This window comes from Branchiostoma lanceolatum, chromosome 8 (assembly GCF_035083965.1).
Source record: "Branchiostoma lanceolatum isolate klBraLanc5 chromosome 8, klBraLanc5.hap2, whole genome shotgun sequence".
Classification (NCBI taxonomy): Eukaryota; Metazoa; Chordata; class Leptocardii; order Amphioxiformes; family Branchiostomatidae; genus Branchiostoma; species Branchiostoma lanceolatum.
The window spans coordinates 22210121-22223266 of NC_089729.1; the positions used below are offsets into that span (position 1 = coordinate 22210121).

At 51.6% G+C, this 13146-nt stretch overlaps 9 protein-coding genes across 9 annotated transcripts; 6 read left to right on the forward strand and 3 right to left on the reverse strand.

Moving 5' to 3' along the window:
• Nucleotides 1-100: 100 nt before the first annotated feature.
• LOC136440588 (histone H2A-like) lies at nucleotides 101-2224 on the reverse strand. The gene has a single exon (XM_066436660.1). The coding sequence runs from the start codon at nucleotides 1982-1984 to the stop codon at nucleotides 1610-1612; it is 375 nt and encodes a 124-aa protein (XP_066292757.1). The 5' UTR covers nucleotides 1985-2224; the 3' UTR covers nucleotides 101-1609.
• A 10-nt stretch (nucleotides 2225-2234) lies between these two features.
• On the forward strand, nucleotides 2235-3685 carry LOC136440608 (histone H4). The gene has a single exon (XM_066436681.1). The coding sequence runs from the start codon at nucleotides 3028-3030 to the stop codon at nucleotides 3337-3339; it is 312 nt and encodes a 103-aa protein (XP_066292778.1). The 5' UTR covers nucleotides 2235-3027; the 3' UTR covers nucleotides 3340-3685.
• A 496-nt stretch (nucleotides 3686-4181) lies between these two features.
• LOC136440571 (histone H1-like) lies at nucleotides 4182-4815 on the forward strand. Its single transcript, XM_066436643.1, has one exon. It carries the CDS (start codon nucleotides 4182-4184, stop codon nucleotides 4761-4763), a length of 582 nt encoding a protein of 193 aa, XP_066292740.1. The 3' UTR covers nucleotides 4764-4815.
• Nucleotides 4816-5060: 245 nt separating this feature from the next.
• On the reverse strand, nucleotides 5061-6944 carry LOC136440582 (histone H2A-like). The gene has a single exon (XM_066436654.1). It carries the CDS (start codon nucleotides 6942-6944, stop codon nucleotides 6570-6572), a length of 375 nt encoding a protein of 124 aa, XP_066292751.1. The 3' UTR covers nucleotides 5061-6569.
• Nucleotides 6945-7202: 258 nt separating this feature from the next.
• On the forward strand, nucleotides 7203-7619 carry LOC136440594 (histone H2B-like). Its single transcript, XM_066436666.1, has one exon. It carries the CDS (start codon nucleotides 7203-7205, stop codon nucleotides 7563-7565), a length of 363 nt encoding a protein of 120 aa, XP_066292763.1. The 3' UTR covers nucleotides 7566-7619.
• A 445-nt stretch (nucleotides 7620-8064) lies between these two features.
• Nucleotides 8065-9051, forward strand: LOC136440601 (histone H4). Its single transcript, XM_066436673.1, has one exon. It carries the CDS (start codon nucleotides 8394-8396, stop codon nucleotides 8703-8705), a length of 312 nt encoding a protein of 103 aa, XP_066292770.1. The 5' UTR covers nucleotides 8065-8393; the 3' UTR covers nucleotides 8706-9051.
• Nucleotides 9052-9547: 496 nt separating this feature from the next.
• On the forward strand, nucleotides 9548-10181 carry LOC136440570 (histone H1-like). The gene has a single exon (XM_066436642.1). It carries the CDS (start codon nucleotides 9548-9550, stop codon nucleotides 10127-10129), a length of 582 nt encoding a protein of 193 aa, XP_066292739.1. The 3' UTR covers nucleotides 10130-10181.
• Nucleotides 10182-10426: 245 nt separating this feature from the next.
• LOC136440581 (histone H2A-like) lies at nucleotides 10427-12310 on the reverse strand. The gene has a single exon (XM_066436653.1). The coding sequence runs from the start codon at nucleotides 12308-12310 to the stop codon at nucleotides 11936-11938; it is 375 nt and encodes a 124-aa protein (XP_066292750.1). The 3' UTR covers nucleotides 10427-11935.
• A 258-nt stretch (nucleotides 12311-12568) lies between these two features.
• Nucleotides 12569-12985, forward strand: LOC136440593 (histone H2B-like). The gene has a single exon (XM_066436665.1). It carries the CDS (start codon nucleotides 12569-12571, stop codon nucleotides 12929-12931), a length of 363 nt encoding a protein of 120 aa, XP_066292762.1. The 3' UTR covers nucleotides 12932-12985.
• Nucleotides 12986-13146: the final 161 nt, after the last annotated feature.

Sequence of the window (13146 nt, forward strand, 5' to 3'; positions counted from 1 at the left end):
ACACGCATATGCATGTTGGAAGGGAAGGGAGGGATGGGTGAACGGACATACGTACAGAAGCACACGCCCAGGTGAACAGACTAATGTTAATTTCTCGCCGGAAATCAATTAATCAATCGACAACTTTATTCAGTACAAAGATGATGTCTTGTCACCACTATCCGTCTATCCGCAGCAGAGTGCGTACAAATATACACTTGTAGCCCATAGCCATTCTATTGTAGCGCTCAAGATTATCCTTGCAACATTTCCTCCGTGACCCCCAAAAGTGCCGAGCTTGCCGCTGAATATCGGATCCTGGAGACATGAAAACTGACCAATCACGAGGCCTGATTCGGACAAGACAACCAATCAGACGGCAGGGCACCGGCCAATTGAAAACCTTGGGGCATCTAATTAGCGGCTGTTATAAATTCACTCTCCACAGTCTGCCGACTAGTCTTATCGTCCTGCACTTCAGCGTAGACAAACTCCGTCCGACATGGCACGTACCAAGCAGACCGCCCGTAAGTCCACCGGTGGCAAGGCCCCCAGGAAGCAGTTGGCAACCAAGGCCGCTCGCAAGAGCGCACCGGCTACCGGTGGCGTCAAGAAACCTCACCGCTACAGGCCCGGCACCGTCGCCCTGAGGGAGATCCGCCGCTACCAGAAGTCGACGGAACTGCTCATCCGCAAGCTGCCCTTCCAGCGCCTGGTGCGAGAAATCGCCCAAGACTTCAAGACGGACCTGCGCTTCCAGAGCTCGGCGGTCATGGCTCTGCAGGAAGCAAGCGAGGCCTACCTGGTCGGTCTGTTCGAGGACACCAACCTGTGCGCTATCCACGCCAAGCGCGTTACCATCATGCCCAAGGACATCCAACTCGCCCGCCGCATCAGAGGGGAGCGCGCATAGGCTTGATCGGAGCAAGAGCAACATCAACACCGGCCCTTTTCAGGGCCACCGACATATCCCAGAAAGATCTACATCGTTCACATCTCTTTAAACAGAACCCCCTTTTCCGAGACATGGTTTAACAATTAAACTGCAAAGTTACACTGTTACACAACCCTCATCACTCGTTCTGCCCCATTCATTCCTTCCTTCCATCCATCCACCTCAGCGCCCATGCCTGCAAATACATACAAACATACCTACCTACACCCCCCCCAAAGAAACTTGAAACGTATAGTCGTGTGTATTGCGCGTGTCGCACACGTGCCAGACGGCCATCCACGTGTCTATTTTTCCCGGTTACCCAAATGTTGTACAGATATGTCAGCGAGCATGACACTGCTCCGTCCAGACAGATGAAGGGAGTGGTATTTCGCTCATTTCTCGTATCATTTCTCGTATCTCTTCTTTCTCACGCACATGATGTGTAACGTTGCGTATGTCTTAGCTATCAAGGTATGGCATATGGGGTATGCAAAGTGACTGAATTAATACTAAAAATGTAAACTTTGTCTAGTCTTTGTCTGGTCTAAGCAGATGCGGTGTGTGTATGAGATACAAATGTATTAAAGTATTTTTCATTTCGTATGTATAAAACAAGTGTGAAGATGATACAGTTCCTTTGAAAGGATGTGGGTGGCCCTGAAAAGGGCCGGGGTTTAGGTATACGTCTGGAATCTACTGAGCCTTGCCGGTCTTCTTGGGCAGAAGCACAGCGTGGATGTTTGGGAGAACACCGCCCTGGGCAATGGTGACGCCCGACATCAGCTTGTTCAACTCCTCGTCGTTGCGGACGGCCAGTTGAAGGTGACGGGGGATGATTCTGGTCTTCTTGTTGTCACGGGCAGCGTTACCAGCCAGTTCCAGGATCTCAGCCGTCAAGTACTCGAGCACCGCCGCCAGATACACCGGAGCGCCGGCACCCACGCGCTGGGCGTAGTTTCCCTTCCGCAAGAAGCGATGTACGCGGCCAACGGGGAACTGGAGACCCGCTCGGGAAGAACGACTCTTTGCCTTAGCGCGTGCCTTGCCTCCTTTACCACGTCCAGACATCTTGTAGTAGTCGATTGATTGGCGTTATACGGCTGGAAGAATGAATAGACGAAACGTCCTGCCCAGCCAATTTATACTTCGCCGCTGGATCGACAACTTCCGACAGCGAGCCAATAGACAGAGATTACTGTGAAATGTTCTGCAACGTCCGCACCTTGGACTAGACAATCCAGAAAATTTGCATTATTTTCCCCATAAAGAGCCGAGGCGGCGCGGGTGCACCCATTCTTTGCTGTCTAATACGCCCCGGCCTTTTTCAAGGCCACCCACATCCCCACAAAAGAGCTGTAGCAATCACACTTTGCAGTCAAACAAATCACCCAAGGCAGGCACACGCCACTAACCTGCGATGGCAGGCGCATAGAACCCAACGACGCGCCCTAACAGGACAGGGCTGCAACGCACAACAAAGCCAACAAAAATACAAAACGCAACACAATACAAGAAATAAAGTGTCTTCTGACGTAATAAAAGCCTCCACAACGTTCTTATCATCAAACAGAACAGACCCAACAGACGTTGCCTTCTGGAACAAATGTCGCCGCCTGTGACGTTGACGGGACGTTCTTTAGAACAATGAAATGGTCTTTGCGTCGATTGGCGTTATTTTCCAGTCGAATGCCTTCAACATATTGTTAGACAGACAATGTCTGACATGTGTAGTCAAACTTATGAGCGCTAATGGAGCGTGTGTGTGGCGTAGACGTTTTCGTGTCTCGCTTGCCCTGTGCTTCTTGTCATCTTCGCTATCGCCAGGGGGCGTTCTCTAGTTTGCTTTGCTTTCTTTCCTTCGTTTTGCTAATCTTTCATATCTCCGACAATAGCGGTATTGCCGGTGGGAAAGCCTCGTCGTGGAATCGTCTTGTGTGGCTCCTATGGGTTGGCGGATGGCGTCTTCCCATTGGCTAGTTGTGGTCGACCGGTCGTCGACTAGAGTTCTCGTAGGTCCGCAGGGCGGCTATTAAATCGGTGCCGGCAGGAGGCTACCCATTCACTGCTTCGTTCTAATCCTAGTCGAGAAGAACATCGCATCTACTAGCATCATGTCTGGGCGCGGCAAGGGAGGCAAGGGTCTCGGAAAGGGAGGCGCCAAGCGTCACCGTAAGGTGCTTCGCGACAACATCCAGGGCATCACCAAGCCCGCCATCCGTCGTCTGGCTCGCCGAGGCGGCGTCAAACGCATCTCCGGCCTCATCTACGAGGAGACCCGGGGCGTTCTCAAGGTCTTCCTGGAGAATGTGATCCGCGACGCGGTCACATACACCGAGCACGCAAAGCGTAAGACGGTCACCGCCATGGATGTCGTCTACGCTCTCAAACGTCAAGGCCGCACCCTGTACGGCTTTGGTGGCTAAAGGACCCGGCTGACTTATCATCGCAAGCAACCCCGGCCCTTTTCAGGGCCACCCAAATGTCCAAGAAAGAGCTGTATTTTTTCACAACAAGCACGGCCCTACACACGTACACACCTGAGTCGAACGATGAACATGACATACAATGATCATTCCAACCTCAAGAAACGATTGTAGTTCTTTCTTTATTTCTTTGTGTGTGAGTGGTCTTTTTTTGGTTGACGTGTTTATTTTTGGGCAGCCTGGTGTTTGTCGTTTCTGCTGAATGCATGTGAAGCGTATAACATATTTTCCTTGTAAATTGGTTGATGCCGTCGGCTTTGCTGTTTTTCTTAGTGTGCGTTTTGGCGTGGAAGTAGACATCAAAGTGAGGTGTTGTTGGGTGCGGCGGAGGGATCTTGATTTATTTGATAGTGTGTGTGTTTGTATCGTAGTTCAATACTCCATGTGTGTTGTGGAAGTTTCTTTTCGACTAGCAGTAAGATTCTGACGTCTTGTCAAGCTGGTCTGAAGTAACAACGGCACGGACTTATAGTCGGAAACATCGCAGCTCACTTAGTGGAAATAGGACGAATATCTCAAGATCTGGAGGCTAGTGATCAGCCGCTTCCATCAAATTGCTTAGATTTGAATCTTCTTTTGTACAGGAACCGATCCGACATCATTTCTCATGCCAATCCCACCATAAAGTTTGAAAAGAAATAAATACAAGTTTCGCCGCGACGGACAACAGGACACAGACAAGCTGCGACGTTTCCGTCTAGGTCCGTACCATTGTTACTTCACGCCAGCTTGACAAGACGGAGGTTTCATTTGCACGTCTAACGCAGACAAGGCAAGCCAGCATGTCCGCTCCAGCATCGTCCCCCAAGAAGTCCAGGAAGCCTACGGCACCCAAGGGCCCTGCTGCTCACCCGCCCACCACTGTTATGGTTACGTCGGCCGTGGAAGCGCTCAAGGACCGTACCGGTTCTTCTCTGTCGGCCATCAAGAAGTACATTGCCGGTAACTACAAGTTCGACGTGGAGAAGAAAGCGCACTTCGTCAAGCGCGCCCTGAAATCCTTGGTGGAGAAGGGTACCCTCATCCAGGTCAAAGGAACTGGGGCGTCGGGATCCTTCAAGATCAACGTGGCAGCCAAGAAAGCCGCCGAGAAGGCTGCAAAGAAAGCCGTCAAGAAGCCGGTCAAGAAACCTGTGGCTAAGAAGGCCGCAAAACCCAAGACCACCAAGCCAAAAAAGCCAAAGGCTAAGAAGGCTACTAAGGCTACCACCCCCAAGAAGACAAAGAAACCGACTACCAAGAAGACCAAGAAATCTCCGGCCAAGAAACCCGCTGCCAAGAAACCCACAAGAAAGACTCCGGTAAAGAAGACTCCAAAGAAGGCGGCGCCTGCCAAGAAAGCGTCCAAGCCCAAGAAGAAGTGATGACCTGACCGTCGAAGTTTCTGCAAACCCCGGCCCTTTTCAGGGCCACCCACATCCTTACAGAAGTACTATGTCAATCATTAAAGTAATACATGAAATAGAATGAAAGCATCCCCCCACACACACAGACAGACAGACAGACAGACAGACACACACGCACCGTGACACAAAGACGCGTAGAGCACATGTATAACAACACACGCATATGCATGTTGGAAGGGAAGGGAGGGATGGGTGAACGGACATACGTACAGAAGCACACGCCCAGGTGAACAGACTAATGTTAATTTCTCGCCGGAAATCAATTAATCAATCGACAACTTTATTCAGTACAAAGATGATGTCTTGTCACCACTATCCGTCTATCCGCAGCAGAGTGCGTACAAATATACACTTGTAGCCCATAGCCATTCTATTGTAGCGCTCAAGATTATCCTTGCAACATTTCCTCCGTGACCCCCAAAAGTGCCGAGCTTGCCGCTGAATATCGGATCCTGGAGACATGAAAACTGACCAATCACGAGGCCTGATTCGGACAAGACAACCAATCAGACGGCAGGGCACCGGCCAATTGAAAACCTTGGGGCATCTAATTAGCGGCTGTTATAAATTCACTCTCCACAGTCTGCCGACTAGTCTTATCGTCCTGCACTTCAGCGTAGACAAACTCCGTCCGACATGGCACGTACCAAGCAGACCGCCCGTAAGTCCACCGGTGGCAAGGCCCCCAGGAAGCAGTTGGCAACCAAGGCCGCTCGCAAGAGCGCACCGGCTACCGGTGGCGTCAAGAAACCTCACCGCTACAGGCCCGGCACCGTCGCCCTGAGGGAGATCCGCCGCTACCAGAAGTCGACGGAACTGCTCATCCGCAAGCTGCCCTTCCAGCGCCTGGTGCGAGAAATCGCCCAAGACTTCAAGACGGACCTGCGCTTCCAGAGCTCGGCGGTCATGGCTCTGCAGGAAGCAAGCGAGGCCTACCTGGTCGGTCTGTTCGAGGACACCAACCTGTGCGCTATCCACGCCAAGCGCGTTACCATCATGCCCAAGGACATCCAACTCGCCCGCCGCATCAGAGGGGAGCGCGCATAGGCTTGATCGGAGCAAGAGCAACATCAACACCGGCCCTTTTCAGGGCCACCGACATATCCCAGAAAGATCTACATCGTTCACATCTCTTTAAACAGAACCCCCTTTTCCGAGACATGGTTTAACAATTAAACTGCAAAGTTACACTGTTACACAACCCTCATCACTCGTTCTGCCCCATTCATTCCTTCCTTCCATCCATCCACCTCAGCGCCCATGCCTGCAAATACATACAAACATACCTACCTACACCCCCCCCAAAGAAACTTGAAACGTATAGTCGTGTGTATTGCGCGTGTCGCACACGTGCCAGACGGCCATCCACGTGTCTATTTTTCCCGGTTACCCAAATGTTGTACAGATATGTCAGCGAGCATGACACTGCTCCGTCCAGACAGATGAAGGGAGTGGTATTTCGCTCATTTCTCGTATCATTTCTCGTATCTCTTCTTTCTCACGCACATGATGTGTAACGTTGCGTATGTCTTAGCTATCAAGGTATGGCATATGGGGTATGCAAAGTGACTGAATTAATACTAAAAATGTAAACTTTGTCTAGTCTTTGTCTGGTCTAAGCAGATGCGGTGTGTGTATGAGATACAAATGTATTAAAGTATTTTTCATTTCGTATGTATAAAACAAGTGTGAAGATGATACAGTTCCTTTGAAAGGATGTGGGTGGCCCTGAAAAGGGCCGGGGTTTAGGTATACGTCTGGAATCTACTGAGCCTTGCCGGTCTTCTTGGGCAGAAGCACAGCGTGGATGTTTGGGAGAACACCGCCCTGGGCAATGGTGACGCCCGACATCAGCTTGTTCAACTCCTCGTCGTTGCGGACGGCCAGTTGAAGGTGACGGGGGATGATTCTGGTCTTCTTGTTGTCACGGGCAGCGTTACCAGCCAGTTCCAGGATCTCAGCCGTCAAGTACTCGAGCACCGCCGCCAGATACACCGGAGCGCCGGCACCCACGCGCTGGGCGTAGTTTCCCTTCCGCAAGAAGCGATGTACGCGGCCAACGGGGAACTGGAGACCCGCTCGGGAAGAACGACTCTTTGCCTTAGCGCGTGCCTTGCCTCCTTTACCACGTCCAGACATCTTGTAGTAGTCGATTGATTGGCGTTATACGGCTGGAAGAATGAATAGACGAAACGTCCTGCCCAGCCAATTTATACTTCGCCGCTGGATCGACAACTTCCGACAGCGAGCCAATAGACAGAGATTACTGTGAAATGTTCTGCAACGTCCGCACCTTGGACTAGACAATCCAGAAAATTTGCATTATTTTCCCCATAAAGAGCCGAGGCGGCGCGGGTGCACCCATTCTTTGCTGTCTAATACGCCAAGAGCCTCACCATGCCACCAAGTGGAAAAGCCGCCAAAAAAGCTGGCAAAGCCAGGCCCGCCGGAGACAAGAAGCGCGGAAGAAGGAGAAAGAGAAGGGAGACCTTCGGCGTCTACATCTACAAGGTGCTGAAACAGGTGCACCCCGACACCGGCGTCTCCAGCAAGGCCATGGGAATCATGAATTCCTTCGTCAACGACATTTTTGAACGGATCGCCGCAGAGGCCTCTCGGCTCGCTAACTACAACAAGCGCTCCACCATCAGCAGCCGCGAGATCCAGACCGCCGTGCGACTCCTGCTGCCGGGCGAGCTGGCCAAGCACGCCGTCAGCGAGGGCACCAAGGCCGTCACCAAGTACACCAGCTCCAAGTAGATCTACCGCCAGTGCCAGAGATATATTAACCCCGGCCTTTTTCAAGGCCACCCACATCCCCACAAAAGAGCTGTAGCAATCACACTTTGCAGTCAAACAAATCACCCAAGGCAGGCACACGCCACTAACCTGCGATGGCAGGCGCATAGAACCCAACGACGCGCCCTAACAGGACAGGGCTGCAACGCACAACAAAGCCAACAAAAATACAAAACGCAACACAATACAAGAAATAAAGTGTCTTCTGACGTAATAAAAGCCTCCACAACGTTCTTATCATCAAACAGAACAGACCCAACAGACGTTGCCTTCTGGAACAAATGTCGCCGCCTGTGACGTTGACGGGACGTTCTTTAGAACAATGAAATGGTCTTTGCGTCGATTGGCGTTATTTTCCAGTCGAATGCCTTCAACATATTGTTAGACAGACAATGTCTGACATGTGTAGTCAAACTTATGAGCGCTAATGGAGCGTGTGTGTGGCGTAGACGTTTTCGTGTCTCGCTTGCCCTGTGCTTCTTGTCATCTTCGCTATCGCCAGGGGGCGTTCTCTAGTTTGCTTTGCTTTCTTTCCTTCGTTTTGCTAATCTTTCATATCTCCGACAATAGCGGTATTGCCGGTGGGAAAGCCTCGTCGTGGAATCGTCTTGTGTGGCTCCTATGGGTTGGCGGATGGCGTCTTCCCATTGGCTAGTTGTGGTCGACCGGTCGTCGACTAGAGTTCTCGTAGGTCCGCAGGGCGGCTATTAAATCGGTGCCGGCAGGAGGCGACCCATTCACTGCTTCGTTCTAATCCTAGTCGAGAAGAACATCGCATCTACTAGCATCATGTCTGGGCGCGGCAAGGGAGGCAAGGGTCTCGGAAAGGGAGGCGCCAAGCGTCACCGTAAGGTGCTTCGCGACAACATCCAGGGCATCACCAAGCCCGCCATCCGTCGTCTGGCTCGCCGAGGCGGCGTCAAACGCATCTCCGGCCTCATCTACGAGGAGACCCGGGGCGTTCTCAAGGTCTTCCTGGAGAATGTGATCCGCGACGCGGTCACATACACCGAGCACGCCAAGCGTAAGACGGTCACCGCCATGGATGTCGTCTACGCTCTCAAACGTCAAGGCCGCACCCTGTACGGCTTTGGTGGCTAAAGGACCCGGCTGACTTATCATCGCAAGCAACCCCGGCCCTTTTCAGGGCCACCCAAATGTCCAAGAAAGAGCTGTATTTTTTCACAACAAGCACGGCCCTACACACGTACACACCTGAGTCGAACGATGAACATGACATACAATGATCATTCCAACCTCAAGAAACGATTGTAGTTCTTTCTTTATTTCTTTGTGTGTGAGTGGTCTTTTTTTGGTTGACGTGTTTATTTTTGGGCAGCCTGGTGTTTGTCGTTTCTGCTGAATGCATGTGAAGCGTATAACATATTTTCCTTGTAAATTGGTTGATGCCGTCGGCTTTGCTGTTTTTCTTAGTGTGCGTTTTGGCGTGGAAGTAGACATCAAAGTGAGGTGTTGTTGGGTGCGGCGGAGGGATCTTGATTTATTTGATAGTGTGTGTGTTTGTATCGTAGTTCAATACTCCATGTGTGTTGTGGAAGTTTCTTTTCGACTAGCAGTAAGATTCTGACGTCTTGTCAAGCTGGTCTGAAGTAACAACGGCACGGACTTATAGTCGGAAACATCGCAGCTCACTTAGTGGAAATAGGACGAATATCTCAAGATCTGGAGGCTAGTGATCAGCCGCTTCCATCAAATTGCTTAGATTTGAATCTTCTTTTGTACAGGAACCGATCCGACATCATTTCTCATGCCAATCCCACCATAAAGTTTGAAAAGAAATAAATACAAGTTTCGCCGCGACGGACAACAGGACACAGACAAGCTGCGACGTTTCCGTCTAGGTCCGTACCATTGTTACTTCACGCCAGCTTGACAAGACGGAGGTTTCATTTGCACGTCTAACGCAGACAAGGCAAGCCAGCATGTCCGCTCCAGCATCGTCCCCCAAGAAGTCCAGGAAGCCTACGGCACCCAAGGGCCCTGCTGCTCACCCGCCCACCACTGTTATGGTTACGTCGGCCGTGGAAGCGCTCAAGGACCGTACCGGTTCTTCTCTGTCGGCCATCAAGAAGTACATTGCCGGTAACTACAAGTTCGACGTGGAGAAGAAAGCGCACTTCGTCAAGCGCGCCCTGAAATCCTTGGTGGAGAAGGGTACCCTCATCCAGGTCAAAGGAACTGGGGCGTCGGGATCCTTCAAGATCAACGTGGCAGCCAAGAAAGCCGCCGAGAAGGCTGCAAAGAAAGCCGTCAAGAAGCCGGTCAAGAAACCTGTGGCTAAGAAGGCCGCAAAACCCAAGACCACCAAGCCAAAAAAGCCAAAGGCTAAGAAGGCTACTAAGGCTACCACCCCCAAGAAGACAAAGAAACCGACTACCAAGAAGACCAAGAAATCTCCGGCCAAGAAACCCGCTGCCAAGAAACCCACAAGAAAGACTCCGGTAAAGAAGACTCCAAAGAAGGCGGCGCCTGCCAAGAAAGCGTCCAAGCCCAAGAAGAAGTGATGACCTGACCGTCGAAGTTTCTGCAAACCCCGGCCCTTTTCAGGGCCACCCACATCCTTACAGAAGTACTATGTCAATCATTAAAGTAATACATGAAATAGAATGAAAGCATCCCCCCACACACACAGACAGACAGACAGACAGACAGACACACACGCACCGTGACACAAAGACGCGTAGAGCACATGTATAACAACACACGCATATGCATGTTGGAAGGGAAGGGAGGGATGGGTGAACGGACATACGTACAGAAGCACACGCCCAGGTGAACAGACTAATGTTAATTTCTCGCCGGAAATCAATTAATCAATCGACAACTTTATTCAGTACAAAGATGATGTCTTGTCACCACTATCCGTCTATCCGCAGCAGAGTGCGTACAAATATACACTTGTAGCCCATAGCCATTCTATTGTAGCGCTCAAGATTATCCTTGCAACATTTCCTCCGTGACCCCCAAAAGTGCCGAGCTTGCCGCTGAATATCGGATCCTGGAGACATGAAAACTGACCAATCACGAGGCCTGATTCGGACAAGACAACCAATCAGACGGCAGGGCACCGGCCAATTGAAAACCTTGGGGCATCTAATTAGCGGCTGTTATAAATTCACTCTCCACAGTCTGCCGACTAGTCTTATCGTCCTGCACTTCAGCGTAGACAAACTCCGTCCGACATGGCACGTACCAAGCAGACCGCCCGTAAGTCCACCGGTGGCAAGGCCCCCAGGAAGCAGTTGGCAACCAAGGCCGCTCGCAAGAGCGCACCGGCTACCGGTGGCGTCAAGAAACCTCACCGCTACAGGCCCGGCACCGTCGCCCTGAGGGAGATCCGCCGCTACCAGAAGTCGACGGAACTGCTCATCCGCAAGCTGCCCTTCCAGCGCCTGGTGCGAGAAATCGCCCAAGACTTCAAGACGGACCTGCGCTTCCAGAGCTCGGCGGTCATGGCTCTGCAGGAAGCAAGCGAGGCCTACCTGGTCGGTCTGTTCGAGGACACCAACCTGTGCGCTATCCACGCCAAGCGCGTTACCATCATGCCCAAGGACATCCAACTCGCCCGCCGCATCAGAGGGGAGCGCGCATAGGCTTGATCGGAGCAAGAGCAACATCAACACCGGCCCTTTTCAGGGCCACCGACATATCCCAGAAAGATCTACATCGTTCACATCTCTTTAAACAGAACCCCCTTTTCCGAGACATGGTTTAACAATTAAACTGCAAAGTTACACTGTTACACAACCCTCATCACTCGTTCTGCCCCATTCATTCCTTCCTTCCATCCATCCACCTCAGCGCCCATGCCTGCAAATACATACAAACATACCTACCTACACCCCCCCCAAAGAAACTTGAAACGTATAGTCGTGTGTATTGCGCGTGTCGCACACGTGCCAGACGGCCATCCACGTGTCTATTTTTCCCGGTTACCCAAATGTTGTACAGATATGTCAGCGAGCATGACACTGCTCCGTCCAGACAGATGAAGGGAGTGGTATTTCGCTCATTTCTCGTATCATTTCTCGTATCTCTTCTTTCTCACGCACATGATGTGTAACGTTGCGTATGTCTTAGCTATCAAGGTATGGCATATGGGGTATGCAAAGTGACTGAATTAATACTAAAAATGTAAACTTTGTCTAGTCTTTGTCTGGTCTAAGCAGATGCGGTGTGTGTATGAGATACAAATGTATTAAAGTATTTTTCATTTCGTATGTATAAAACAAGTGTGAAGATGATACAGTTCCTTTGAAAGGATGTGGGTGGCCCTGAAAAGGGCCGGGGTTTAGGTATACGTCTGGAATCTACTGAGCCTTGCCGGTCTTCTTGGGCAGAAGCACAGCGTGGATGTTTGGGAGAACACCGCCCTGGGCAATGGTGACGCCCGACATCAGCTTGTTCAACTCCTCGTCGTTGCGGACGGCCAGTTGAAGGTGACGGGGGATGATTCTGGTCTTCTTGTTGTCACGGGCAGCGTTACCAGCCAGTTCCAGGATCTCAGCCGTCAAGTACTCGAGCACCGCCGCCAGATACACCGGAGCGCCGGCACCCACGCGCTGGGCGTAGTTTCCCTTCCGCAAGAAGCGATGTACGCGGCCAACGGGGAACTGGAGACCCGCTCGGGAAGAACGACTCTTTGCCTTAGCGCGTGCCTTGCCTCCTTTACCACGTCCAGACATCTTGTAGTAGTCGATTGATTGGCGTTATACGGCTGGAAGAATGAATAGACGAAACGTCCTGCCCAGCCAATTTATACTTCGCCGCTGGATCGACAACTTCCGACAGCGAGCCAATAGACAGAGATTACTGTGAAATGTTCTGCAACGTCCGCACCTTGGACTAGACAATCCAGAAAATTTGCATTATTTTCCCCATAAAGAGCCGAGGCGGCGCGGGTGCACCCATTCTTTGCTGTCTAATACGCCAAGAGCCTCACCATGCCACCAAGTGGAAAAGCCGCCAAAAAAGCTGGCAAAGCCAGGCCCGCCGGAGACAAGAAGCGCGGAAGAAGGAGAAAGAGAAGGGAGACCTTCGGCGTCTACATCTACAAGGTGCTGAAACAGGTGCACCCCGACACCGGCGTCTCCAGCAAGGCCATGGGAATCATGAATTCCTTCGTCAACGACATTTTTGAACGGATCGCCGCAGAGGCCTCTCGGCTCGCTAACTACAACAAGCGCTCCACCATCAGCAGCCGCGAGATCCAGACCGCCGTGCGACTCCTGCTGCCGGGCGAGCTGGCCAAGCACGCCGTCAGCGAGGGCACCAAGGCCGTCACCAAGTACACCAGCTCCAAGTAGATCTACCGCCAGTGCCAGAGATATATTAACCCCGGCCTTTTTCAAGGCCACCCACATCCCCACAAAAGAGCTGTAGCAATCACACTTTGCAGTCAAACAAATCACCCAAGGCAGGCACACGCCACTAACCTGCGATGGCAGGCGCATAGAACCCAACGACGCGCCCTAACAGGACAGGGCTGCAACGCACAACAAAGCCAACAAAAATACAAAAC

Coding starts and splice junctions, on each gene's coding strand:
- LOC136440588 (XM_066436660.1), bottom strand. CDS start 1,984: ATGTCTGGACGTGGTAAAGGAGGCAAGGCACGCGCTAAGGCAAAGAGT.
- LOC136440608 (XM_066436681.1), top strand. CDS start 3,028: ATGTCTGGGCGCGGCAAGGGAGGCAAGGGTCTCGGAAAGGGAGGCGCC.
- LOC136440571 (XM_066436643.1), top strand. CDS start 4,182: ATGTCCGCTCCAGCATCGTCCCCCAAGAAGTCCAGGAAGCCTACGGCA.
- LOC136440582 (XM_066436654.1), bottom strand. CDS start 6,944: ATGTCTGGACGTGGTAAAGGAGGCAAGGCACGCGCTAAGGCAAAGAGT.
- LOC136440594 (XM_066436666.1), top strand. CDS start 7,203: ATGCCACCAAGTGGAAAAGCCGCCAAAAAAGCTGGCAAAGCCAGGCCC.
- LOC136440601 (XM_066436673.1), top strand. CDS start 8,394: ATGTCTGGGCGCGGCAAGGGAGGCAAGGGTCTCGGAAAGGGAGGCGCC.
- LOC136440570 (XM_066436642.1), top strand. CDS start 9,548: ATGTCCGCTCCAGCATCGTCCCCCAAGAAGTCCAGGAAGCCTACGGCA.
- LOC136440581 (XM_066436653.1), bottom strand. CDS start 12,310: ATGTCTGGACGTGGTAAAGGAGGCAAGGCACGCGCTAAGGCAAAGAGT.
- LOC136440593 (XM_066436665.1), top strand. CDS start 12,569: ATGCCACCAAGTGGAAAAGCCGCCAAAAAAGCTGGCAAAGCCAGGCCC.